General features: G+C 40.3%; 1 protein-coding gene across 5 annotated transcripts; it reads left to right on the top strand.

Moving 5' to 3' along the window:
- On the top strand, positions 1 to 26,295 carry ubap2l (ubiquitin associated protein 2-like). 5 transcript variants are annotated; one of them, XM_058753106.1, is made up of 30 exons: positions 1 to 121; positions 1,849 to 1,986; positions 3,367 to 3,444; positions 3,778 to 3,888; positions 4,231 to 4,405; positions 5,232 to 5,327; positions 5,409 to 5,454; positions 7,185 to 7,229; positions 7,572 to 7,678; positions 7,818 to 7,877; positions 7,957 to 8,009; positions 8,087 to 8,172; positions 8,897 to 9,077; positions 9,419 to 9,620; positions 9,704 to 10,023; positions 10,132 to 10,310; positions 11,987 to 12,107; positions 14,400 to 14,439; positions 14,645 to 14,840; positions 14,927 to 14,993; positions 15,214 to 15,544; positions 15,704 to 15,792; positions 15,926 to 15,979; positions 16,086 to 16,167; positions 16,286 to 16,506; positions 17,237 to 17,342; positions 19,253 to 19,408; positions 24,125 to 24,192; positions 24,275 to 24,469; positions 24,775 to 26,295. In XM_058753106.1, exons 2-30 carry the CDS (start codon positions 1,891 to 1,893, stop codon positions 24,868 to 24,870), a joined length of 3,657 nt encoding a protein of 1,218 aa, XP_058609089.1. In that variant the 5' UTR covers positions 1 to 121; positions 1,849 to 1,890; the 3' UTR covers positions 24,871 to 26,295. The 5 variants fall into 5 exon arrangements, with proteins under 5 accessions (XP_058609089.1, XP_058609088.1, XP_058609090.1 ...); XM_058753105.1 differs by lacking the exon at positions 1 to 121 and adding an exon at positions 131 to 306; XM_058753107.1 differs by lacking the exons at positions 1 to 121; positions 7,185 to 7,229 and adding an exon at positions 131 to 306.

Genomic DNA, 26,295 nt, shown 5'->3' with positions numbered 1-26,295 from the left:
GTTGTTATATATACATGCGCGTACGTTGTCATCACGTGGTTGCGCTCTGCGCGTGAAGCCGCAGTGGCTGTGATAAACCACGTGACGCGGTGATCCGGGTGTCAGTGTGGAAGAGAAACAGGTAAATTTTGTTGAGCCTCTGGTTTATTGTCTGCGCGAGTCGGTTCGGCCTTCTTGTCGGCTTTGGGGAATCGATTTAGGACGCGTAAGAGTTCGTGTTTTGTTTCCGTCTGATTAGGAGGTCGATAATAAAGCCTCCGTCGGTCGGCGTTATCTCCACATTTCTGACATCCAGCCGGGTCTTTGGTTAGTATCTCGCCTGTTGTTCATTTTTATCATTCGGGGCCTGTAGGCCTCGGTGAAGCCTCGGTATCGAGTGTACAGGTGGACCGACGGGAGTGTGCCTCACCCCGGGGGGCGTGTGCCTTCCAGTTTTGCAAACGCAAAATATTATCTTGTCGATTAATCTAACGAACAATTTACCCAACTATTCTTTCATCTACGCTGAGAAACCATATAGTTGATAAGTAACCGGAAAAGTTTAATTTTTTGGGCAGCAGTAGCATTATGATGCCCGATAACCGGCCATGAGGTTATTAGTCGCGGCCATAGCGGAAGCCACCCATCGTCTAGATCTTGTCTATTTTATTTAACGTATCAATAACCTATTAAGACTATAAAAACAGTGTGCATGTGTTCATATCGTTTCGTTAAATCTGCATGTTTGAGTTTATATCGAGTTGCTTTTCCAAGGCCCATCGCCTGGACTTCTCAATCATAGTCCTTCACCTCTTAAGATTTTTTTTTTCTTCTATTGTTAACCGAGTTTATACGAGTTACTTACTTTTTAGTCGGTAAGTTAATATGGGATTCCCAGGATGCAGATCTAATGTAGAGCACTACAGGTAATGTAGGTTACCTGTTGGATACTTATTTTACAGATAGATTGAATACTTGTAGGAAGTGTTTACGTTGTAATGCATGGAAGGGAATGCCTTTTATGTGCTGCTTTTCCTAGACACTTTGCTTGTTGTATACTTGTTTTATTTACTGTATGGAATAGTGTGAGTGCTCAAGAAATATAAATTGACGTGCTGACACTTTCACCCATGGACTGTGTGAACGTGTTCACACAAGCATAGTCTCAGTGTGACAGCTACATCCTCGCCATCACCCCGTTCAAAGGCCGTTGAGGGTTTTTTTAATTGTTTGTTAAGGTTTGTCCGTTAAAGCACGTCGTCCGTCTGTTTTCCCGCGGCTGGTCCCGCGTGTTTCCATCACGCTGACTGATTCTGTGCGCGATCTAAAGTGCGCAGTTGCTTTCTTCCACCACATGCCCTGCATTTCCTTATGCGCAGAGCTGCTACGGTGGGCTGTTTGGCATAACCACACATGCAATATTTCGCAACTTGCATCAGGTGGACAGCTTTTGGTGTAATTTTATCGAAATATGAAGGGTTACGGTGTTTTGTGTGTTTTTGAAGAAGCCTTAAACTGTGGATATTGATACCCGGAAGCGCGTTTTATGGTTGACCTGTTGCAGCTTGATTTGTAAAAAGTGTTTAGTCTTATTTTTCACGTGCGGTAATTGCACAAAGTTTTCGAAGTTCCTAGAATTTAATTTCTGTTGTTGTTCCGGTAAACTTTGCCCGTCGTTTTATGGGTAGTGCCTTAGGCATGTGACGTTGTTTACGTACAGTTTTTGGCTCATCAAAATGGCTACACATGGTGTAGCGTTGTTATTTGCATGCATATTTAATGTTAATGTGGTTTGTCGAGACTGTGATGTTTTTGCGATTGATATTAGAGTTGTAGTAACATTTTTTTCCATCTGCTTCTCTTTTAAAGGTGTTATTCTTTTGTAAATACTGTTATTTGTATATACTGTAAATGATGACTTCAGTGGGCGGAAGCCGGACCCGGGGCAACTGGGAGCAGACACAGGGTCAGACACAGAGCCAGTCACAGCACAAGCAGAGGCCCCAGGTAAGTTCTTAAGCCTTAGGTTGTATTGATTAGTTGTAGTGATTGGCTAAGTTTTGCCATGCCTCCAAAGCCCCCTTTAACCCACCCAAAAAACTGGCTACACATTGCTACCTAAAACATGGTAATCTTGGGCCAGAAACTAACCCTAACCCTAAACTGCAACTGGCATAAGTGAATGCGTTTAAAAAAAAATAATAATAATAATTGAATGAGGTACTTGATTTGACTTTTTCTGTCTATCCAAAACATTTATGGATGTTACGTGACCGAGTAATGACAGTTACAACTTTTTGACAGGTGGGTCAAAAAAAGGTCTATGCTGACTTGAATAGCATTGGATGTTAAAATGTTAAAAATAAGATCAAATCTGTTGTGATTTTAATTGGCAAGTGATGTCTTTGCATGTTCTCGAGTTGTTTGCAGTTTTGCTGGCTATGAGATCCAGCACCATTTCGGTGGAAAACGGGTATCAGTGGCATCCATCAGTCTGAGACTCTTTCTCTGAGTCACTGCAGTCTATCACTCGTTCTTCTAAATTAAATTAAGGGCTTTAGAAATAAATCATAAATTTATGTCCAAGCAAATGCTAAGCCTGACCTATTTTTCCTCGGCTGTATTCTTGCCTGCTCGGGTGGAGGGACAGACACAGAATTTTATCTAAAAACATCTTTAATGCACAGAATCATAGACAAGTCCTAAGCCTGGTCCCAGACTGTCTTAACTGAAAGCAACTTGCACTGACATATCTTAAAATATGTCAGTGCCATTCATTTGTATCAAGATGCACACCAGCAGTGTTTTTTCTATGGCACATTTAAAAAAAAAAAAATGACTTAAATGTTCATTTAACATAACAATTTAACAGAGGCCTAATCCAGGCTTAATCTAAACCCTGTCTGTGAAAACGGGCCTAAAAGTCAGGCCAGATTTACTAAACTACAATATTAGTGTGTGAGAGCAATTCCAGAAAAACACCGATGGGAGTGGGTAGTTTTGCAGGTGATTTACTGACGGTGCGTGAGTTGAAGAACACCGACGCAGCCTGCTCATTTCCATACTGACTACCTCTAACCTTATTTAATCACCTTCTGTGATTCATTTAAATGCTCTCCTTCCATAAATTTTGCGTCTGAAATGGAAACGCCTACAAATGCATATGCAGTAAGTTTAGCTGCAAAAATGACTGTCCACACCTTTTCATCGCTAATGTTTTACTGTGTGTATTTAGTAAATCCTGACAGTAGTTTTTCAACGCCAAAAGAGGGCTTGAACTGGTGCAGGCTGTTAGTAAATCTGGCCTCAAGACTCGGTTAAAATCCCACTCGTAAATGATGCTGACATTCATTGCTGTATGTTTCACAACTGTTATGGTTTGTTCAGGCCACCGCTGAGCAGATCCGACTCGCGCAGATGATCTCGGACCATAATGATGCAGACTTTGAAGAGAAGGTCAAACAGGTGAGTAGGGATGTCGGAAGTTGGCTCATTCTGACGTGTCTGTACCAGCAGTTTCATTCTGGGTCACTTAGTGCGCACACAATTTCCCTCACTGCTCTCGCTATAGCTCTGACAGGGACCATCTGTGCTAGAGTAAAGTTTGAGCTACTACCGGATGCTCTCTCTCAGTCTCACTCTGAGTTAGAGAGCAACGTAAAGCTCAGACATCTCATAGTTCACTCAATGTTTCCATCAGTCCCCTCAGCCACTTCCATTTCACTTCCAAATATATGGCCTAAGTCATACACCTACATGACTTTAATTTCTTCTTGTTGCTCCTTTTCTCTTCTCTAGCTGGTTGACATCACAGGAAAGGATCAGGATGAGTCCATGATAGCGCTTCACGACTGCAACGGAGACGTCAACAGAGCCATCAACGTCCTGTTGGAGGGCAGCCCTGACACTGTGAGTTCAGGCTTGAGTTTAGAGGTGGAAAGGTTTGTTTGTAAGAGGGGAAAAAAAAGCCTAAATGTTTTTTTTTTTAACCAGTGTTTTTCAACCTTTTAGAGAAAAGTTAGACATGTTGCATTGACAAGTAACTAAAATACACTTGTAAACGTCAAATTTTTTTTTTCCAGTTACTGAAGATGATTCTAATCTATAATAATTTATACTATAACAATACTCTTTTAAATAATTTATCAATGTGTATTTATTAGTATCTAGATCTGATTCAAAGTCTTACATTTCTGAAATCCCATATTTTCATCCCTCTTTTCAGTGTTAAATTTGCTCTTTGCTTTGCAGGACTCGTGGGAGATGGTTGGAAAGAAGAAAGGAGTTTCAGGTCAGAAGGAAAGCGCACAGACAGATGGAGGAGATGAAGGGAAGGAGAACCGAGAGAAAGGAGGAGAGAGAGATGTGGCACGTCGTAGAGGAGGGGCCCCACGGAGGGGCCGTGGAGCCAGCCGCGGAAGAGAGTGTGAGTGGAGAGATTACTTATGCTCTTGTTGATATTCCTTATTTTAGTCAAAGACTTCATGCCACTGTTTTCCTATTAAATGAAGCATTTAGTTAAAAAAAAGAGAACTGTACTTTCTTAGTCTGCAGTCAGCCTTTTCTCTGCCTCCGCACACAACACTCCCTTCACTGCTCTCTCTGTAGTGCTGAAGGGATAGTGTGTGCCACAGTAAAGTTTGAGCTGCTACCGGATACTCTCTCTCAGCCTCAGTCTGAGGTAGAGAGCAACATAAGGCTCATATACGTTGTCTCAAGTATTGTGGTTTAATATATAATCTGACTTTGAGAGCTGTTAGTCTTCAGCTTTTATTTGATGTACAATGATTTTTTTCCGATTTATGTAAAATACATTCACATGTACATTTAAATCAAAAAGCTTGGCTGCCCAGTCAAAGTGAGATAATAAAACACAAAAGATGCTGTTCCTAAACAGGAAGAACTGTTCATAAAATGTTCACCAAGCATTTTGTAGCTTCTGGCTCCGTGGAACTTCAGTTTTCTGATGCTTTTACAATAGCTGCTTTTAACTTTCAATATGAAACTTGCATGCCACTTAATGCATCTATTTCAGAGCAGAAAAAAAAAAAAAATCAAGCATCCAAGGAAAGTGTCCCTATATGTGCTGAGACCAAACTTGGGCTTCTTAGGCTTCCCTTTTTAGGTGTGAGTTTTAATAGGAGTGTTAATGGAGTCTTAAAGGGATAGTTTTTACATTTATTCTATCTTGTCTTCTATCTTGTGTATTGGTTTTCTTCAACTCCTTCCTTTCTTTTGTTTCTTCTCTTCAGTCCGTGGGCAGGAGAATGGTTTGGATGGGGCCAAGGCAGGTGGAGTTGCAGGCAGAGGAACGGAGCGAGGCCGTCGAGGAAGAGGCAGAGGAAGAGGTCAGCACTACTATTGGTAATGATTAACTAAAATGAAAATGGGAAGTGGTTTTGGTTCGACTTCGTCTTTCTGTCCTGCAGGTGGAGCTGGAAGGCGAGGAGGGAGGTTTTCAGCTCAGGGCATGGGGTAAGTTTGTGTGCTTCCATTCAGGTCCATTCTCTTTTTGCATGTTCTCTAGAGATCTCCCAGAATGTCAGAATCTGGGAAATGCTAATGGTGTCCAGCTAAAATTCATAATCTTGTGCTTCAAAAACATGTAAGGTATGGTGCAAGTGTTTAGCAGAGAAAGCTGTACTGTTGAGTCCAACCTGCTGGGTTTAAGGCCTGCTGCTATGCTTATCTTGAGACTCTGTGTGCAATTATAGCCTGTAAACCTTAAAGATTTTAACATGTTTTCTATGCAGAGGTTTAACCAGGTAAGTAAGAGCTACTGTGGGGTCATTTGCTGCTTTTTGGTGCTATGCCTTTTTTAGGCTTGTTGATGACAGAGTTCGCTAAATTGATGGCCACTAGGGGTGGGCGGTAGAAATACAGGTAGAAAGATTAATCTCTAAAAATTTGAGTCATTTGTATTTATCAAAATGCCAACGTCAGAGTGTAGGGAATGTCTGTTGCACTCGCTTGATATTTAGAAAGAAAATGAACAAGATTGTTAAAACAATATGATATGGAAGTGAATCTCTTATGTTTTATACCTGCACCTTCACTTCCATTGCCAACATGTAATGAGAAGTTTATATTTAGTGGATTACCTCAGGAGTTAAGTAGTGCACTTATTAAAAAGTTTGGATTTAGTCGTTTATTTGTTTATGAAAAGAGAGAGATGATACTTTTATTCAGCAAGAATGCACTAAAATGATCCTGAAATATTGAAAGAATCAGAAAACTAGAAAAAGCATCACGGTTTCCATAAAAATATGAAGCGGCACGACAATGGTAATAAGAAATAGAAAAGTTAACTTGAGTTGTGGCAATATTTCACAATTTTAGTATTTTTACTGTATTTTATGATTAAATAGAATTATAAATGAGCATGAGACTTTTCAAAAACAAAAAAAAAATACTAGTTTTATAGACGGTTATTTCATTGCAATGTATATGACTAAATAGATTTGACTTTTTTTTTTTTTTTTTTTTTTTTGGGAATAGTTTTGGACAATTATTTTAGTCAGGAGTTTTTTTTTTTTCCCCTCAAATTGTATATACTGTGATTTTTGTCATTTAGTAAAAAATAAAGGTATAGATTTGTTGCCCACCCCGAACAGTAACCGAGATGCATTTTAATATTTTGAAGTGGCACTGTCAAGTATAAAAATGTCTGTCTTTCATACTGTTGTTTAGTAATATGAGGAGTTTCAATGTCATTGTAAACATCTAGTTTAGCTTTTTGCTGCAATGTTCAGTAGGCTAGAATCTAGTCATGTCACGCCCCTGGACTGGTTTTCTTTTTCTGTCAAGGCCGCCTGGTCACTTTTTCTTTGACTTACAGTCAGGCTTTTTAACTGGCCCCTTTTGCTTGTTTGGTTTGAAGTGTGCTTCTGGATTTTGCATGTTTGGTTTTCAATTCTTGGCCTCTGAACCTGCAGGGTACCAGTTTAGCCTTGTTTGAGCTGGCAAGTCACATTACAAGCGTAGCTGTTTCATTCTAAAGCATCGTCTTATGCTTTTACACCTGTAGAGCAGGTGTGGTAATTTGACCTGCTATGGACGTGAGCATGATGGTTGCCATCGCTCTCGCTCTCTCTCTGTCTCTGTCTCGTGCACACACTCAAGCACATCTTTGTTCGCACCATGCACCCCCGTCTTTCTGCCTGTGTTGAGTTGCTTGTAATTCTCCCTGTTGTTTCTCCCTAAAGCCAGATTGATAAGGGCCCCAGATATGATTTTTCAGGAGATGAGAGGTGAGTTAAATACATTTATGAGCGTGTTGGTTTTGTTTGTGTAGGATCAAAGGGTTTATAGTGGCTAGTTATTGAAGAATGCATCAGAGTTTGAGCTTCATATGTTTAGTTTCCAGTGGTTTGGTTTCCGGGTTTGAGAGTGAGTGGAAAGCACATTTGCGTCTTTTGGTATAATTGAATTTAGAACGTTATGACATAGGAGTGTTTTTTTTTTTTTAGGTCGTAGTGGATCTGTTGAAGTGATTTTTGCACATTTTTACTGATGTCGCTGATGTAATTTCTTGCCTCCCTCATTCACTCGATGTTCCCTCAAAAACCAAAACTTTAATTTGCTTTTTTTAGTACGTTTAACCCAGCGGACTACACTGAGCCAGCCCAAACAGAGGAGAGCTACACAAGCGGCAGCACTTGGAGTAACACTGGTAACCTGGAACCCGAGGATGGAAATAGTGAGTGATGCCATAAGTGTCTCTTGTAAACCCCTCCTCCAGTTTCCAACAGTGTTGGCATTTCTTCAGGCCGAAGTACACCGTCCATTTAAAACGTGCATGTAAGAGTTGATGTTCTGACATAAATCTGTTTCCACAGGGCTTGAGTTTACTGGTGGAGAGGGAACAAACTATCCTCGAAAGTTTGACTCTGCCCCTGGTGAGTCTTGCATTGTCTGCTTTGCTAAGGATTTGTTCACCTGTTGTCTTTGTAAGTGAGCTAAATGTCTGTGTAACAGGTGCTTGGAGAACTGCCACAGAAGAGTGGGGCATGGAGGACTGGAATGAGGATGTGAGTATATGAACGGAGTCTTAAATTGAAAAGCAGGCTTTTGGTCTAAATAAAACTAACTCTTGTTCTCGGTTTAGTTGTCAGAGACCAAGATATTCACTGCCTCCAGTGTGGCATCCATGCCCATTCCACAGGAGAATGTCACCATTACTGCTGGACAGAGGTAAGCCAGTGGTGATTTCAAGGCATCAGTGAAATTCACTTATCATATGAAATTATTTTGGCTAGGCATAGCATTCAGAAGTCTGGGTTTGTTTTTATAAATAATTTTATATATATATATATATATATATATATATATATATATATATTTTTTTTTTCTTATGTCAATGAAGGCTGCATTTAAAAAAATAAAAAAAATTTATATATTAAAAAATATATAATTTGAAATGTGATTTTGTTCATGATTTTCAGAAGCCATTACTCCAGTCTTCAATGTCACATTTCAGAAGGCATTCTAATATGCTGATTTGCTCAAGAAACATGTTTTGTTGAATAGTTGAGCTGCTGTGACACTTATCTTATTTATTTATTCACTCATTCATTGAATAGAAACGTCAAAATAACTTTTTTTTTTTTTTTTTTTTTTAAATGGTATGGAAATCTTCAACAAATGGATTTTCTTACCTTTTGATAAATTGTATGCATCCCTGCTGAAAGTGTTCATTTATTTATTAAAAAACATAACCCGAAATATTTAAAGTTTATCAGAAGTCTAAATTTTGAATGCAGACTATTCTTCTATCTAGAAGGAATGCAATTTTGACACTCAAAACCACAATATTGTGGCATGTCTAGATTTTCACAACCTAATTCTAAATATCTGTTCATGTGCTGCAGTCATGGCATTCGAGAACCTAATTGATGTAAGCATGTTTGATGTTCAGGATTGATCTGGCGGTGTTGCTGGGGAAGACGCCTCCCTCCTCTTCCTCCGAGGCAGAGCCTGCTTCGCTTGAAGGCCCACAGCCACCGTCTCTGTCTCAGTCTCTGGTGTTCAGCAACTCAAAGCAGACAGCATCACTGTCCCAGTCCTCCTCTGGTGCTCCTTACAGCCAGCACAGCATGGTGAGCAAGATGTAATAATGAAGTCACACAGGTCATGTCATAGCTGTTTTTAAGGGTCAGTTTTAATTATTATTTTTGTTTTAGGGGCCATATTTGATCAAGTTTAACTTAATACATTTTAAATTGACAAAGTTAGATTTTTAAAATGTGTCACCTTTTGGTGTTTATCATCTTTTGCTCCATGCCCTTGAGTTATTTCCATTTACTGTCCAATCAGCATCCAGATATGTCCAGTCAGCATCCAGAACTGAAATTTAGTTCTAAATTAGACATGATCCTGCCTAAACTGTTTGAAGGCAGCCAAAACATTGGAGTTTTGTCTCTCTATGTCCTTTCTACAGGTGAGCATGCTCAGTAAGGGTTTTGGTGATGTTGGCGATCCAAAAGGAACCACTGGAGGCTCCACGACTGGTTCTCAGTTTCTGGAGCAGATTAAGACGGCCCGGGCTTTGGCCCAGCTAGCAGCCCAGCACTCACAAAGCGGCCCGCCCAATGCTGGTCCTTCTACCTGGGATACCAGCCCCACTACACTGGGGCAGTACGGTAAGAGGGCTGACAGGGTTTGAATCACTTCTGTGATTGTTCGACCCATTCTGTGAAGTCTTATTCTTTTTCTTTGTCTACAGATATGAAACCTCAAACAGAGCCTGTGCACAGTCCCTTTACCAAACGGCAGCCCTACCAGCCCACCACTTCCTCCTCCATGATGGATGCCTTCTTGCAGGACAAAGCCACACCTGCTTCTACCACCTCGACCCTGCCTCCTCAGTCCACCCCATCATCATCATTAGCCCAGGCCATCACCACCCCTCTGCCCAAATCCTCGGGACCTGCCCCAGGTCAGCAGAACTCTTCCAGTCCAGCTGACCCACAGGCATCCAGCCCACTCCCCCTGCAGCAGCACAAACTCAAACAGCAGAAGAAGAGGGCTTCCATCACAACCAAGGTCTCGATTCTCCTAGTTCATTGTGGTCTACATTGCTTTGTTAGGATTGATCAACTTTGAATTATAGAGTTGATCAGTCCGTTTACTCAAATGGTGTGATTTTTGTAGATTCCAGCCCTAGCAGTGGAGATGCCAGGCTCCGCGGATATATCTGGGCTCAACCTGCAGTTTGGAGCATTACAGTTCGGCTCTGAACCGGTGCTTCCTGAGTACGATGCCTCGGCAGCTGTTGCCACAACGACACAAGGCAACCAAGGCCAGAACAGCCTTTACACAAGTGCTAGCAAGTGGGTATCTCACGTCTGAGGGAGGTTTAGACTAAAGCTTTTATCTAAAGCATTCGTAGTTTCAAGCGCAGGTTAAAATTGGCGCAGTTACCAGGGCTGCACAACTTCTTTTTCTTAAAGCACCAGTTTTTCTGTTCTCTTTATTTGACCAAAATTGTGACTGTATGGTAATGTTGTTATTATTATTATTATTATTATTATAATAATTTAATAATAATAATAAAAACAGTAATCATAAAATAATAATTCCTTACATTTATATAGTGCTTTTCTAGGCACTCAAAGCGCTTTTTACATTGTGAGGGGGTGGGGTCTGTGCAACATCCACCTGGATGATAAATAATAAATTAAAAAGAGAAAAATTATTAAACACAATGGTAACTGTTGTAACTGACATTGTTTTAATACTTTTGAACAAATATTTAAAAATTTGTCTGCATTCCTTTATTTTTAATGTTAAACATCATGCTTTTTGTTGGATATGACGACACATTTTTTATAAGCACTTCTCATTACAAATTTGGGAAGATGGTTGCCGCATATTGCTTTCCATAAATATACAGGCATAGGAGCTGCTTTGAGATGCAGAAAACACTGGATCATGAGCTGCTCCTTTCTAAAAGCACATGAACCATGCAGCGCATTTATTTAATTAGGCCTACATTGCAGCCTTTGCTGCTTAATTGACCTATCGGTAAGCCCCGCCCCCCTTAGTTACTGTTGCTCCCTCGGACAAACAAACCGAGTTGCTCACTGTCTTTCAATGACAGCTGCAGTGTGAAAACGTTGTTCCATGATATTTTTGGACACAGAAGGCCACCAAATGGGAATTAAATATTCCATGGAGGGATTTATAAAATATTTAAAAATAAATAAGGTGGGTAACTCGAAGGAGGGTTTACAGATCACAATGCAAGCGGGAGAAGTCTCATATTACGGTCGGTCATCACGATCGGATGACAACGTGCAGGATCAACACTGTTCATGTATCGCAGGGACCGATTAAATTAATGCACATTTAATCAGTTTAATATGGAGAGGCACTGAAATGTAGATCTTCGTTTATGTGTTTTTGACCTACACTGTACAAGACGCGAGAACAGTCCGCTATTTGGGTTGTACATTAGCATGGACTCACTAACTTTTAACGTTAGCTAGTTTTAGCCAGAGATACCTTGCTAAAGCACAAGATAACATTAACGTTCTGCTTGAGCAGATGAAGATTGTAACTTAATGAGTGTATGTCAACCAGAAAATGAACGTTTTTGTCTTCATTTGTATTGGGGTGAATACTTAGGGACATTTTGCTTTGTTTTGTTTGGATTCAGGAAATGTAATAAAATAAATGATATTGCCCATCCTCTCAGGATACCTGGAATCAGTGTTACAAGTACCCCAGGCACATCGTTTTTCCATTTTTGAAGCATAAACCCCATAAAACCGATGCGAGCTTGGGATCTTCCAATGTTTCTCTATGGCGCTGAAACCTAAAGATGTCCGAGTTCCGCTCCCCGTGCAACTGATACTCGACTGCCATTGGCTAGTCTGCGTTTTAGGGGAGGGGCTTACCGATAGGTCAATTGTTAAGTCATATCATGATTTCAGTTTTATTTGGATTAATCATGCTGTCCTGATAGTAACAACCATAAAATGTTGATTTTCTGGTTTGTCCACAGTGAGCAAGCAACAGCCCTGTCCAACCCCAGTCAGATGGAGCTTTATGAGCCAAGAGCCAGCCAAACACGGCGCTACCCTCCTTCTGTGTCCTCCTCACCACAGAAAGACATTCAGTCCAAGGTGAGAGTCAGGCTACTTTTACCGGACAACGATGTAGTCAAAAACTGAAAAGTGTTTTTTCTCCCTGCTTTCTAAAAAATTTCACACATGCATGACAACGTTTTCAAAACAATTCGAGTTTTTGGCAATTTTTGTGGATGTATTACGTATGCCAGGCCAGTAGTTGGCGCTGTCACCTTGTTAGTAAACAGTACCTGTAGGGAAGTGACGATTAGCTCTTTGTGGGTGGGAGTTCCGTCACTAAAATCACCAATGTTGCTCTACTCCTCATTCATAGCAGCTTTTGCTGTGTTGGCAAACTCTTTATCAGCAACAACACTACCATGTAGTCCGCCATTGTGTATGTTTGTTCGCGCTTGCCTTTTAATATCGACACGTACCGCGCATGTCTACATACCTAACATGTACTGCGCTACGATAATAAGGGCTCTAGACTGCGACCATTTTTTGAGAATGTGTGAGTAAAAATTTGACGTGTGCGAGTGCATGGTCTGCGCAGCTCCAAAGCGTCACATTGTAGCAGGAGTCAGATTTCACTGATCAAGTGAAGAGAGGCGCTTTCAACGCGAGTGCTTCAGGTGTAGAGCCTGGTTTATACTCGCTACATCAGCACGAGCGCGAAGGTGCGCTCCACAGATGGAGCGCAACGGAGGATTTGGTTTTCAAGCTAAAGTAAAAGGCCGCTTCTTAAACCAGAGAAGGTGAACATGTTGGTATTCTTGTAGAAAAAAATAAGCAAGTCCTGTCAGCGACAGCCAGTTTAGTTTTACTTTTTTGTTTTCGTTTTGAAAAGCTTATCTTTGCTGTTTACCTCAAGTTACGTTATGGATGCTTTCCTTTTAATTTTTTAAATATTATTTATTTGATTCCTCAGTGTTTGCTAAACATTCTGTAATTTATTAGTCGGTGTATGTAATATAGCATGTGCTATGCCATGCCTCGTCTTGTTAATGAATGTTATGCAAGCTAGTAGGGGTGGCACGGTACACAGATGTCACGGTTCGATACGATTTCGGTACAACAGGGGGAAAAAAATCTGCTATGCTCAGTTTCTTTTCATTTATTTTGAACAGACAGTAGTGCAAATTACAATTTTTTTTTTTTTTTTTTTCCCATCTAGATGTGAAAATACTAAATATTATTACATTATATAGATATATAAAATCTGTTTTGTTTTCATTGTGAGTGTACACAAATAAAAGCAGACCTTTTATACAGTGATTATTAATAAGACAATAAGTGTTTAAAAAAGCAAACAGTTGAGTGCGCAAGCCTTTAAAGTATAAACGGTTTCATCAGGCGCACACGCCTGGACCTAAATTAACTTCCGGTCTGTGTTTGTTTATCGGTCTTGATAGTGGCACCGGCTACAAACACAGTTAAAGTGATGAGTAATGAAGTTGGGCTCAGGTTGTTGTGCTGTGGGATGTGTTTCCCATACATTTGTTTATTTGTGGTGACCAGCCACGATATCAAAACTGACCGATTTTCCAAAAGGCTTCGTTGAATAGACATGAGCACATAACGCACGTTTAAATATCAAAACGTATCAAAAATATCACTGTATGTATCATGTTATATGCCTGATTAAGCAGCGTTTGTAAGCTCAGCAGTGCTTGTGTACAGCCCAACAGCCGTTTCCGTGGAAACCTCTAGTTCTTCCGCTTTAAAGCGCCTCCTGCTGGCAGAGAATGAGTTTGCATTTTTAATAAGTCCATCCAAGTAGTTATCGCTGCATCTCAGTCTGTCTGATTTACGCAGCAAACCTATTTTGCTTGTTATCAAAACATAATCTACTCTAGAGGGACTTAGCTGTTGTTACTGATTGTATTTGGATGTCTACCGGAAGTTAAGTTAGGGCCACAAAAGCACGCATGCGCAGTAACGTTTGTTGTTGCCGTTGAAACCGCCTATACTCCCTTGTCAGTCTATGTGAGAGACGAGTTCAGAATCAGCACGTGGTCACTGTCTGGGGACTTTGTTTTCAAGTGCGCAATTAATGGCATTCACTGTTCTTCTGCTGGCAGTTATCAAACAGCGCTGCATTACTGCGGGCGCCCCCTTCTGGATTGGGGGTGAATTGCCTGTATTTGTCGTAAGGCTTCATGCACCGAACCGAGACGCCCGTACCGTGACGGTTCGGTACGAATACATGTACCGTGCCACCCCTACAAGCTAGTAAAAAGATCTGTATCGGTGATCGGATCGGCAGATACTGCTTTCTGTGATCGGCCTCAAAAATCCTGATCGGAGCATCCCTAATCCAAGCAAATCTTTTCTTTCTGATTACAGAATGGGTTCAGTTCAATGCAGACGTCACAATCTCTGGAAGGTATAACTTTTCAAGTTTTAATAATCAGAATCCACCCAACTTTTAAAGAGCTTGAGCATTTATAGCGACTGATGACATTTACTGCTGCATGTGCTTATGATAAATCAAATGTTATTGTCCGTTGGTGTGGAGATGCTTATAATTACCTCTCTTGTTGTAAACAAGCCTCATGCAACATTGTTAAATATCCCATTATCTTTCCTAGCTGCAGCAGGCTCTGCAGTGCCTGTGAAACCGGCGTCTGAATCAGTCGTCCCCCCATCAGTTTCCAACATATCCTCATTGGCTGACCCTTCATCAGGTCCTCCTTCTCTGCTGTCTACATCCAATCAGACACCTCTTAGTGCTCTCGGACACGAAGACCCCTCGCCCAGCTCACTGGCCCCTCCTCAGCACAATAAGTACAGCATTTTGTTTTTGCATTACTTTAGTTTTGTCTTCCTGCATAAGAGATGCTAATCATGCTGCTAATACTGCTTCCCATTAGCTCCCTCTCTACACAGCAAAATAGTTTGGCACCTTCTTCAGTTCGCACTTCGAACACAAGTCTTCTGGTGAGTTTGCAACTGAATGAAGTCAACTTGAAATCAGTATTGTCTGTTTCTTGTTGTGCACAGCTTGTTCTGTTCGTGAAAATGTGTTACTTGATCTGCCTCTGAAATGACTTTAGGTCATTTAAAATGTTAATTTTATTCTTCCAAAAATTCTGTTTACAAAATTGTTTTATTTTGTATTTAACTTTTTTTTTTTTTATCTTGTTTGATCTCCTCCCAGCACCCTAGTGTGGATGGAGATTCCAGCTTGCACTCCTCGTCATTCTCGTCGGTCTCTGCTGTGGCTCCTTCAGTTCCCCCACCCTCTTCAGCTACTTCAGCAGCCCCTATTTCCCACAGTGGCCCCGTTGCCCCCTCTTCATCTGTCAGTTCGGTCTCAGTGCAGTCGGCACTGGGCCCGGTCAGCAGTCTGACCATGGGATTGAACAGTGGTGCTGGTGTGGCTTCAATGGCCCCCCCTACGGCTGCTGCATCTTCATCATCATTATCTGCTGCCTCAGCCACTGCAGCACCTTCATCTGCCTCATTGTCTCGCAGCACGGCTGCCTCAGGTAAGAATACAGTGATTATGCATTTTCGACATGTACAGACATTGTCAACATCCCTTTCATTATCTCAGAGATGTGTAAAACAAAACTTGGGAAATGCTTGATGTATCAGGATAAAACCATTTCAGTATAATTTGATTGTACACTGCTTCATCTAAACAGGGAAAGCACCTCCAAACCTGCCTCCTGGAGTGCCGCCCTTGCTGCCCAACCCTTACATTATGGCTCCCGGCCTGCTTCACCCATACCCAGTGAGTGTTTTGTCCTGTTGTTTTTTTTTATTCTTATTTTTTCCTTTGCTGCAGTCACTTCTGTACTCTTCAAGCATGCTTTTATATATATATATATATTAGTTTTAGCTCACAAAACTCTTATGTCCTGCAGCCTCAAGTGTATGGCTACGATGACTTACAGATGCTGCAGACCAGGATACCACTGGTGAGGGGTTGTTCCTGTTTGATTAGCTGAAGTATTTGATATGAATACAACAGTGCTGGGTTTGTTTGTGGCATATGAAGTTGCAAACCATTTTCTCCTCCTACAGGACTATTACAGCATTCCATTTGCTACTCCAACCACAGCACTGACTGGCAGGGAAGGCAGTTTGACAAGCAACCCTTATTCTGGTAAGATGCAGTCAAGTTTGGTTTGTGCATTGCACTCAGTGTCTGGTGAGGGGAACCTAAATGTTTTGAGCCAAATGCTACTTTTTCGGAAATGCTGTTTATAAAATCTTACTCTTAGCTGGCGACCTGTCAAAGTTTGGCCGTGGCGACGCATCGTCTCCTGCCCCAGCTACAACATTGGCCCAGCCCCAGCAGACCCAGACACAAACGCACCACACCACCCAGCAGCCCTTCCTTAACCCAGCCCTTCCACCGGGATACAGCTACACCAGCCTGCCCTATTATACTGGTGTGCCTGGTCTGCCCAACACCTTCCAGTACGGCCCTGCCATGTTTCCGGTAAGAGTTCATAATGTCTCTTTACACAGCTAAGCTGCTCTGTGCCTGCTTAAAATTCAGTGTAAAGACACAGCATAGCTTAAAAGCCAGACTGAATTATGCATGCTTTGACCATGAGCCTCTAGTGTCAAAGTATGCAGTTGTAATTGCAGTGTGGATAAATATTTATGGCACCGCTGAGAAGCGATAAACAGTCTGCAATTGCCACTTCAGAAGCTCTTCTGTGCCACCTTTGAAGTCTAAATTTGGCATTATATGACTTAACATGGACACATTACTGCCTAGTCATATTTATTCACGTGTCATGTCCATAAGTGATGAGCTCTTTAATTTACCAGACTCTTTAAATTACTAAAATTCCATACGCCATGTCTCTCACTAAGCATACCCACTGAGTGGACATAGAAGATGCATTTACTTTTTGCATCTAGAACAAAACTCGACAGACAATCAGCAGTCTCAACTCAACAATTGACAGACACATCTCGGATCCAGTCAACACCTGGTCCTCATTCTACTTTATTCTTCTGTAATCCATTACACTTGGATGTTAGGGGCACCACCTGGAATGTGATTTTGATGGAGATGATTTTTAACCACAAACGGAAGGGAGAACCCGTGGAAAAAAGTGATTGGGCTAGTTTTGATTAATATTTGGTGCTAGTCTTGTTTTGCTGATGTGACAACCTTGCTGTGATTTTTAAAGGACTATTTCTGAATGTTCCTCCAGGTGGCTCCTACCTCCTCCAAACAGCACGGTGTGAATGTCGGTGTCAATGCGTCTGCAGCACCCTTCCAGCAAGCTAGTGGTTATGGATCACATGGATACAGCACTGGTAATGCTTTTTCTTGCGTTCATATAGCATTTAAAATGCAGTAAATGCGGTCAGATGCATTGACATTCTTGCAGTTGAATCATCCTAAAATTAGTCTAGCAGTATGCTGAAGTTTTAGAAAAACACTCTAGTAAGTAGTAGGTCTTGTAGACATCTTGTTCCACAGGGCTGAGTTTATCAAGCCATGTAAAGCTAAACTAGCCCAGTCACCTCTGAACCCTGCATTGGCCAAGTCTGTTCTTTTTCTTGTCTGTGAAGCATGAGACAATACACCTTACGGTAAAGGTATAATCCATAGTACTGCATCTTGGAAGTTTGGTTTTGCAAAACCAGATGACTTTGACAATCACAACTGTACTGCATGGAATTTTGTTCTGTGTCCTATTTGTGGGGTAGCTTTAACAATTGTGGGTTGTACTATAGAATTGGAGTGTCCTGGACTGAAATCAATCTGCAGTTTTGAGAATATGGCCAACTTTGAACATTAAGAACATATGATGGCCGATCATCTACTGTATTTAGTGAATCCCAACTGTGACATTTGAACTGTCCAAGGTTTGTGCGCAGATAGGCTTAAGCAAGCACTTCAAAGTGCCGCCTATGGGTGGGTTTCTGTGGAACCAGTGATGTAAGGAGAATGAGGTGGGAGGGAGGTCGCTTGGTTGAGGATGGTGGGTTCACACATGCTTTCCACACGCTGCTTGCTTTTAATCTTCCACCACTTTTGAGCACTGTTTGTTTTACCCTTCTATCCCTTTGCTCTTACGCTCTCATTCAATCTCATGAAGTCTCTTATTCTTTGTCCTCGTTTTTCTTCATTCTTTTCTTCCACAAATTCTTCCATATAAATTTTTTATTCCATCTTTTTTCAGTTACCTTTTCCATTCTTTTGTTGATATTTTCCAGCTGCTTCATCTTCAGTCCTAATGTTGTTTTTCTAGTCTCTCAATTTCCATCACTGTATTTCCAATACTTTTCTTAAAGGGATACTCCACCCCAAAATGAAAATTTTGTCATTAATCACTTACCCCCATGTCGTTCCAAACCCGAAAAAGCTTTGTTCGTCCTCGGAACACAATTTAAGATACTTTGGATGAAAACCGGCAGGCTTGTGACTGTCCCATTGAATGCCAAGTAAATTACACGGTTGAGGCACAGAGTATAAAAAACATTGTCAAAATAGTCCATCTGCCATCAGTGGTTCAATCTGAATTTTATGAAGCGACGAGAATACTTTTTGTACGCAAATAACGACATTTATTCAAGAATTCATCTCCTCTCAGCGCAGCGCCATTTTGGAGAGCATCCGATGGACGCAAAGTGTAAATAAACGTACAATACGTATCCATGCATTACTGATGACAGAGAATAGCGTACACCCTTTGCGTCCATCGGATGCTCTCCAAAATGGCACTACGCTGAGACCGAGAGCAGACAAATTGTTGAATAAATGTCGTTATTTTTATTTTCTTTGTGTACAAAAAGTATTCTCGTTGCTTCATAAAATTCAGATTGAACCACTGATGGCAGACGGACTATTTTGACAATGTTTTTTATACTCTGTGCCTCAACCGTGTAATTTACTTGGCAGTCAATGGGACAGTCACAAGCCTCCCGGTTTTCATCCAAAATCTTTTAGATTGTGTTCCGAGGAAGAACAAAGCTTTTACGGGTTTGGAACGACATGGGGGTAAGTGATTGAATGATAATTTTCATTTTGGGGTGGAGTATCCCTTTAAGTCATCAGTATTCTTTTTCTTTTTTTTTTTTAATTAGACCCCTCCCCCAGCTTGCAGCATCCCCGCCTCCATTCCTATGCCCTGTCCCTTCACTCCTCCTCCTCCCCTCTGGCCCTGCCTGGTGTGTGTCTAATGCTGTGGGGCTGTGGCTGTGTGTCTGACCGTTTGCAGGCTATGAGGATTTGGGCCAGGCTTCGGCAGGGAGCGGGGATTTCTGTAAGGGCGGCTACGGCACCGCCGTTGCCGCAGCCGCAGCCGCTGCTGCTGCCGCCGCCGCCGCTTCTGCGCAAAACAAGCCCGCCAGCTCCGTCACCGGGCCCGGAGTGGGTGAGTGCAGCCTCACGCTAAAACCCCCATTTTCCTTTTTTCCTCCTCCCTTTTCTTTCTTAAGCTCTCTCTCTCTCCCCTCATTTGCTCCTAACTTACTACTGGTCAAGCTCGATGAAGCCGTCACATGCCGCCTGGTCTCAGATGGAAGGAGATCGGGAAATGGTGTTTGACTAGGAAGGGTGGAGGACATGGAAGTCTCTCTTTCCTTGGGTAGAACATCAGGGTTGTTACTCCCGTGACTTGAAACACCAACATGGTGACAGTCTTTAACACTTTCAAAAAGGGTTTCCTGATGGATGCAAGAAGCCAACTGCCCAAAAAATGCTTAGATTAGTGGAATGGTTTGAATGGCTTTTTCCCCCCTTTAGTATTTTAAGATATTTTAGTTGTGGTCAGCAATTTTTGTTTCTCTGAAATGGGCTAATGTTTACTGTTAATGAGGTAAAAATATCAATTCTGATGAGAGCAGTGGTGGTGTCTTAAATTTTTTGTCTTCATCTCAAAGAAAATGCTTATGCATCATATTGTGTTGATAGGTTTTTCATCCTGTGATTAATTTTGGCAGCTTGATCTGGGTTAAATCCTACATTGCTTATGGCAGTTTGCTGCTTATTTTATTTTTTAAGCAAATTTTGTGTGTGCATGCTCTTTTCACTTTAAATTGCATATGTTGGTCAACAATATGATTTGCTTAAACCAAGTTAGATTAATTTGAAACTATTATTGGGAATATTGTAACTAAAGCAAACTGTAATATAATATACAAGTGTATGTGTGTGTGTGTGTGTGTGTATATATGTGTGTGTATATAGCCAAAAGTATTGGGTCACCCCCTTCTAATGAACAGGTTTGACTACTTTAAGATTTGTACACATGGAAATTACTAATGTTTAAGCATATAATGATATTCTAGGGAATTGTGTGCTTCTAATTTTAAAGCAACAGTTTGGACAGGACCCTTTTCTATTCTAACATGACAATGCCTCTGTGTATAAGGCAAGGTTCAAAAAGAAATGATTGATTTCGTCAGTTTGGAAGAACTTGACTGGTCTGCAGAAAGCCAAGTCCTAATCCAAGCTGAACACCTCTGGTGTGACTTTAAATGCAGACCTTGAGCCAAAAACTTTTTACCAAACACCAATGACTTGTACATATTGGTACAGTCATTTTAGACACTTCCATCTCTGTTGCAACAGTTTTGGAAGTGTCTAAAATGACTACTCATATGTACAAGTCATTGGTGTTTGGATGTACATCATTAAATGCAAAAATCTGGCTGTGCTTAATGGGTAAATATTTTCTTTTTTCTTTTTTGTACCCATTAAGCTCACATCACGTTTTATTAAAATTTCTTGTTTATTTTAAACAACCTTTTTAAATAATAATTAAAATATATTTTGAAGGTACAAAGTCAATCACAAAAAAAACCTAAACCCTAAAATCGAGCAACAAGGCATTCAATTTGAACGGTTATATATTCATAGTGAAGTGTCATTTAAGCACATTGCAACATCTATACTAGTCCGCGTTCAGCCAAGTAACACATTCATAAAACAAATGTTTCATTCATGGGGATGAACACAGAAACTAGCCTCTTATTAAATGGATGTCAACTTATCTATAGTCTCTTAAAGCTGGAATACACTAAGTTGGTGGACAATCGGGGCAAAAATCATGTACAGTCTGGAGAAGTTGATGCTAGTTGGCAAAGGTCAGAGCCAGTCTGTAGATTTGAGTCGGCAGAATCCATAGAAAATCGATTAACTTAGTGACAACCATCAGTTAATATTTAAAGTGTGTTTATGAAGTATTTACATAGACGTTCAATGTGGAAGAGCTTAGAGAGAGCACACTGAGCTTAATGGGAGCAGCAACAATTTTAAATAAATTTCATGTAATATTTATTAAAATGACAAGAATTTGCAAAAATCTAGGTCATGTATTGTTCATACGTATTTTATGAACGACTATTAACAATCTATGAAATTATACTTTCTTATTGTCACACTGAAGCTGTGTGGTTTTCATAGTAGTGCACCCTTTAAGCTCACCTTACAATAATATGAAATCTTTAAAAATTACAGCAGTATAAAACCACAGACCAGCAATAAACTGTAAATTTATAATATTATAGATGTAAAAAGTACAAGCCAGTAATGCCTGTGAAGTAATATGTTAGCGTCGCACACAATCTTATACAGCTAGTCAGCTAACTGTGTTCTGTAGCATCTGCGCTATGTTGCTAAAACTATCTTTTGGATCTAATGTAATTATTTCCCACATCCAAGTTCCAGGTTGTATTATGCAAAAGTACAAACATTAATCTCTTAATTTTACAGAAAGTAGTGAAACTTGCCCAAAACAAAGGCTTAAAATCTAAAACAAGTGCACATTTTAGGGGCCCCTGTTTTGGTGAAAGTTTTTAGACAGCTTTCAAAATGGCCGCCAAACAGTGTGAACACACGGAGAGCCATATCTCAGTGTGCAATGATCTGATTGACTTGAAATTACAGGAGGCATGTAGTAACAAACACATCAATTGGTTAAGACATGATAATGATAATTAGGGTTGCAAAAAGTTAGAAAATTTCCAGTAAATTTCGGAAACTTTCCAGAAATTTTGGAAACCTTCCGGGATTTTTTTTTTTTTTTTTTTTTGGAATCTTCCTCGGATTTTTGGAAAATTTTCAGAAATTTACCAGAAATTTTCCACCCCTTTGCAACCCTAATGATAATACATTTGAGCTCAGATTATAAAAAGAAAAAATAATATGGAAGTGTGCTTAATGGGTACGTTTACCCTACTCCATGGCTTTGTAAATCCCATATTTGGTATCTACTTTTAAATAGTCTCGTGTTTTATTGTGGAGAGCATTGTTTTCAAATGTACTATCACAATTTTATGCTCAAGGGAATTTACCCCATCCTCAATGACTCTTGACTGATTTTCTTTAGTCATCTTACCGTTTCTTCAGCCACTTTTTCAGTCTTAAGAACACTTAACTCATTTGGGTTGGTTCAGTTATTCGTTTTAAGTGTTATTGCAATTATTGCTTGTGTACTGTTTTGTGCCTCGTGCAGATCAGTGTTAATTTCACCGTCAACGGTGACGAAGGCGAAAAATATTCGTTAACGAACCATTTTTCTGTGACTAAGACATTGAGACGTTGACGAGCTAAAACTAATATCTGATAAACTATGATGAAAATTATGCCGCGATTTGAGGACTACCGGACATTCAAAATGCATATCCACCTTTTTCTTCAACGTGGAAGTAAGCCTATGGGTGAGACTTCTGGTCCATTAGCTGTTATAGAGGAATAACAACGTGCAGTAAATGGTGAAACTGTTTGCACTACAAACCAATTATGTTCATAATTAAGATAATACGTTAAAATATCGTAAGACACACAAATTTTCAAAATCAGGCAGCAAAATGAACTGTTTTGTACAGCTAAAAATAGCTGGACGCGGGTGAGACCAGAAGCTAGACCCATAGAATTTACAAATGACCACGCCCATTTTTACGACAAGAAAAAGGTGGATGGGCTAAGTTAACTGTCTTGTCTTTCAAAATGTGCGTCCCTGTCATTGAGCTGCAGTCGGATGAGGGGCTACCAAAACGCGAACTAGCGATCTGAAACAATGGCCTCAGCACCCGAAGGGTCAGGGATTGGGTGACCAGACGTCCTGTTTTTCCTGGGAGTCACAATTCGTTGTCGATTAACTTAAAGTTATTGAAGCAATGGGCAGAATCGCGCTGTTAGAAGTACTCTCTCTCACGCACGCTCCACTTCAGTCTCATACAGCGCGCGATCAGTTCTCAGTGCTCAAATACACACACAGCAGTCCAAATGTCTATCGTGTAGAGTATCTCATGTAAATACAGTCGGTTATGGCTTAAGTGAATGTAAACCAGTGGGTGATAATGGAATGTGTCAGTATTACATTACATGGACAGCATTCCTAATTAAATACCTATCTGTGTCATTAATGTTAACCAACAAAAGATGTTAAATAAATGTATACTTAAGTAAACCTACTGTATCTGAAAAATGAGCTTAATTTGTATCTCTACCTAAAAATGAATTTATTCCAGTTTTTCCCAAATTCAATCCTTGATTCCAATTTCTTAAGCTTAATTGATTTGGTCTAAAGAGAGAAGAATTGACTCTTTTTGTTTGAAAACTACATATAAAATAGCTACCAAAATAAATGTTGGTAACAGCAGTTTGACTAAAAGTTGACACTGCAATGACATTTCATTGACAAACTATGAGACTCAAATGACTAAAATGTGACTAAGACTATTAAGCATTTTCATCTGAAGACTGACTAAATCAAAAATGCCTGCCAAAATTAACACTGGTGCAGATCGCATTACAGAAGTGTTGTGTGTGTGTGTGTGGTTTTCTTTTAACTTTACATTTTTGCTTCAGATTAGCCTTGAAATTATGAATGTGGAATAATGTGGACCCACAGATAATGAGCAATTTTTACACAATTTTCCCAAAAAGCCTTAGAGGAACACATTTCTATACTTCCGTCTTTAAATATGCATTTCTCATTTACTGGATTGATCAATTTCATACTAATCATACAGTCAGCATTATAGGGTCAGTCTGTCTCAAGCCAAGTGATTTATTTATTTTTTTCTCTGCTTTCAGCAATCACCATTTTAGTTTTTTTTTGTTTTTTACTTTTCTGCTTTAGGTGTTTCTGTGACATCAAGCAACACGGGAGTCCCTGACATTTCAGGGTCTGTTTACACAAAGACGCAGGTGAGCATGCTCGTCAAAATGATTTGTTTGTCTTTGTTGGATTAACTTGGTCACCAAAAGCGTCTTGATCTGACCTCCACAGTCTTTTGAGAAGCAGGGTTTCCACACAGGAACCCCCAGCGCTTCCTTTAGTTTGCCCTCAGCACTTGGGAGTGGCGGCCCCATCAACCCTCCGGCTGCGGCAGGTTACGCTCCAGCCCCTTACATGCACATCCTGGCTCCCCATCAGCAGCCCCACTCTCAGATGCTCCACCATCACCTGCAGCAGGATGGACAGGTGAGCTTACACCATCATGTCTGGGTTTGTATTTGTATCCTGTTTATAGATCAATCATAGAAATAAAAATCTTGTTCTTTCATTAAAACAACTTAATTTGTATTATTACACATTTTCCCCTTTCAAATCAAAGCTTCTTGTTTGATTTTAGAATGATTTTTATTATATTATTTGATGTTGCTATTATTATTATTATTATATATTAATTTTTTTATTTATTCCCCCCCCTTCCAAAGCTTAATATAAAATTTTTAAAATATCAAATATCTTTAGTTTATTAACATTTCAATTGTTTTCTGTCTTAGAGTGGCTCTGGGCAGCGCAGTCAGAATGCCTCCATTCAACAGAAGTCACAGATCAACAAGTCGGGATACAACAGCTACAACTGGGGAGGCAATTAATACCCTGTCCTGCCCCGTCTGGTGTTCCAAAGGCTGGATTAGTGGAACCTTTCCTTTCTCCCCAGATATCTCCCCCTTTCTCTGTCCTCCACGGCGCTCCCTCTCCTCTCTCAGCACGGTCACCCTGCAGTACCAACTCCATTCCACTGGTGGCGCTGTCCTAAGAGAGAGATAGCACTGTAAGGCGCTGCTTGAAGAAGGGGCACGGGGGAGAAGTCTTAACGGGGAGCGTGATCTCACGAATATATGGATAGTTACTTAGGCTTTCATGATCGGAGTATTGAGTATTTGGAGTTTGTATTGTGTTCAAAATACAAAAAAGCCCCCAAAACCCCCCTTTTTTTTCTTTTTCTTTTTCTTTCTGGCATATGTAACATAGATCTGTTTTCTAAAAGGACAAAAGTGTAGTTTTTTTTCTCCCCTCTTCTTTTTCTTTTTACTGATGGATAAAATGAAAAAGAGAGGTTTGTTAGAGGGAGAGAGGGCAGTTTTTTTTTTTTTTCTCCTTCTGCTTCTTGCTTGATCAGCACCCGCAATCCAAATGTACATGCACCTCCTCTGTTTCTCCCCCTGCAATGAGTTTTTACCAAATTTTATTTTGGGAAAAGATATCACTCTAAATCGGCTAGTGCAGTTGTGAAGTTTATTTTTTACCAAATATAAATGGATATATGGAAAAAAAAAAAAATGTATAGGTGAGTTCACAGGCTTCAGATCTGTACTGCGTGTGCATGTGTGTGCGCGCGTTTGGGTTTATTTTGTGTGAATGAATGAATTGCATCGTCAGGGTGGCCAGTGTATGAATGTTGTACTTATAGAATAGGCTTCAACGTGTATTCCTTTTTAATTTCTTTATTGAGCCTTATTGTACTCTCCCGATGTGAGAAGTGCACTGGTCACCTTATACTTTAGACTTATTTTCTGCAAACTGATATTTTTTTGCTCCTCATTAACCGCCCTTCCTGTAGCAGGGAGACTGGATTATGTTAAGGCATGACTTTTGACCTCTGCATTTTGCCATAAGCGTGATGTTTTTCAATTGCGATGGGATTCTGAGGTCACCGTGTGTTTTTCCACAGCCTTTGTCCTTCTGTCATACCTGAAGTCATTCTCCCCTTGAAATGCGCCACCTTCTGTCCCCAAATATATTCTTTTAGTAATATGATTATTAGGAAAGTGCTGATGGACAGAATTGTACTATGGGTATTTTTTTTTTTTTCTTTTTCTTTTTTTTTCCTTTTTTTCTTTTGTCAGTGACTTTCTTTTTGTACTGTGCGTTTTAAAAAGATTTAAATGGATAAACTTGTCTTGTACATATATATATAAAAACACAAGTACTGTAGTCTATGTTTGTTTGATGGCTTCTTTTCTCCCCTCGAATCCTTACACACAGACTTGTTAGCATTTTTTTTGTTTCATAATGTT

The sequence above is a fragment of the Onychostoma macrolepis genome, chromosome 19, assembly GCF_012432095.1.
Source record: "Onychostoma macrolepis isolate SWU-2019 chromosome 19, ASM1243209v1, whole genome shotgun sequence".
Classification (NCBI taxonomy): Eukaryota; Metazoa; Chordata; class Actinopteri; order Cypriniformes; family Cyprinidae; genus Onychostoma; species Onychostoma macrolepis.
This window is presented reverse-complemented; position numbering and strand designations above follow the sequence as displayed.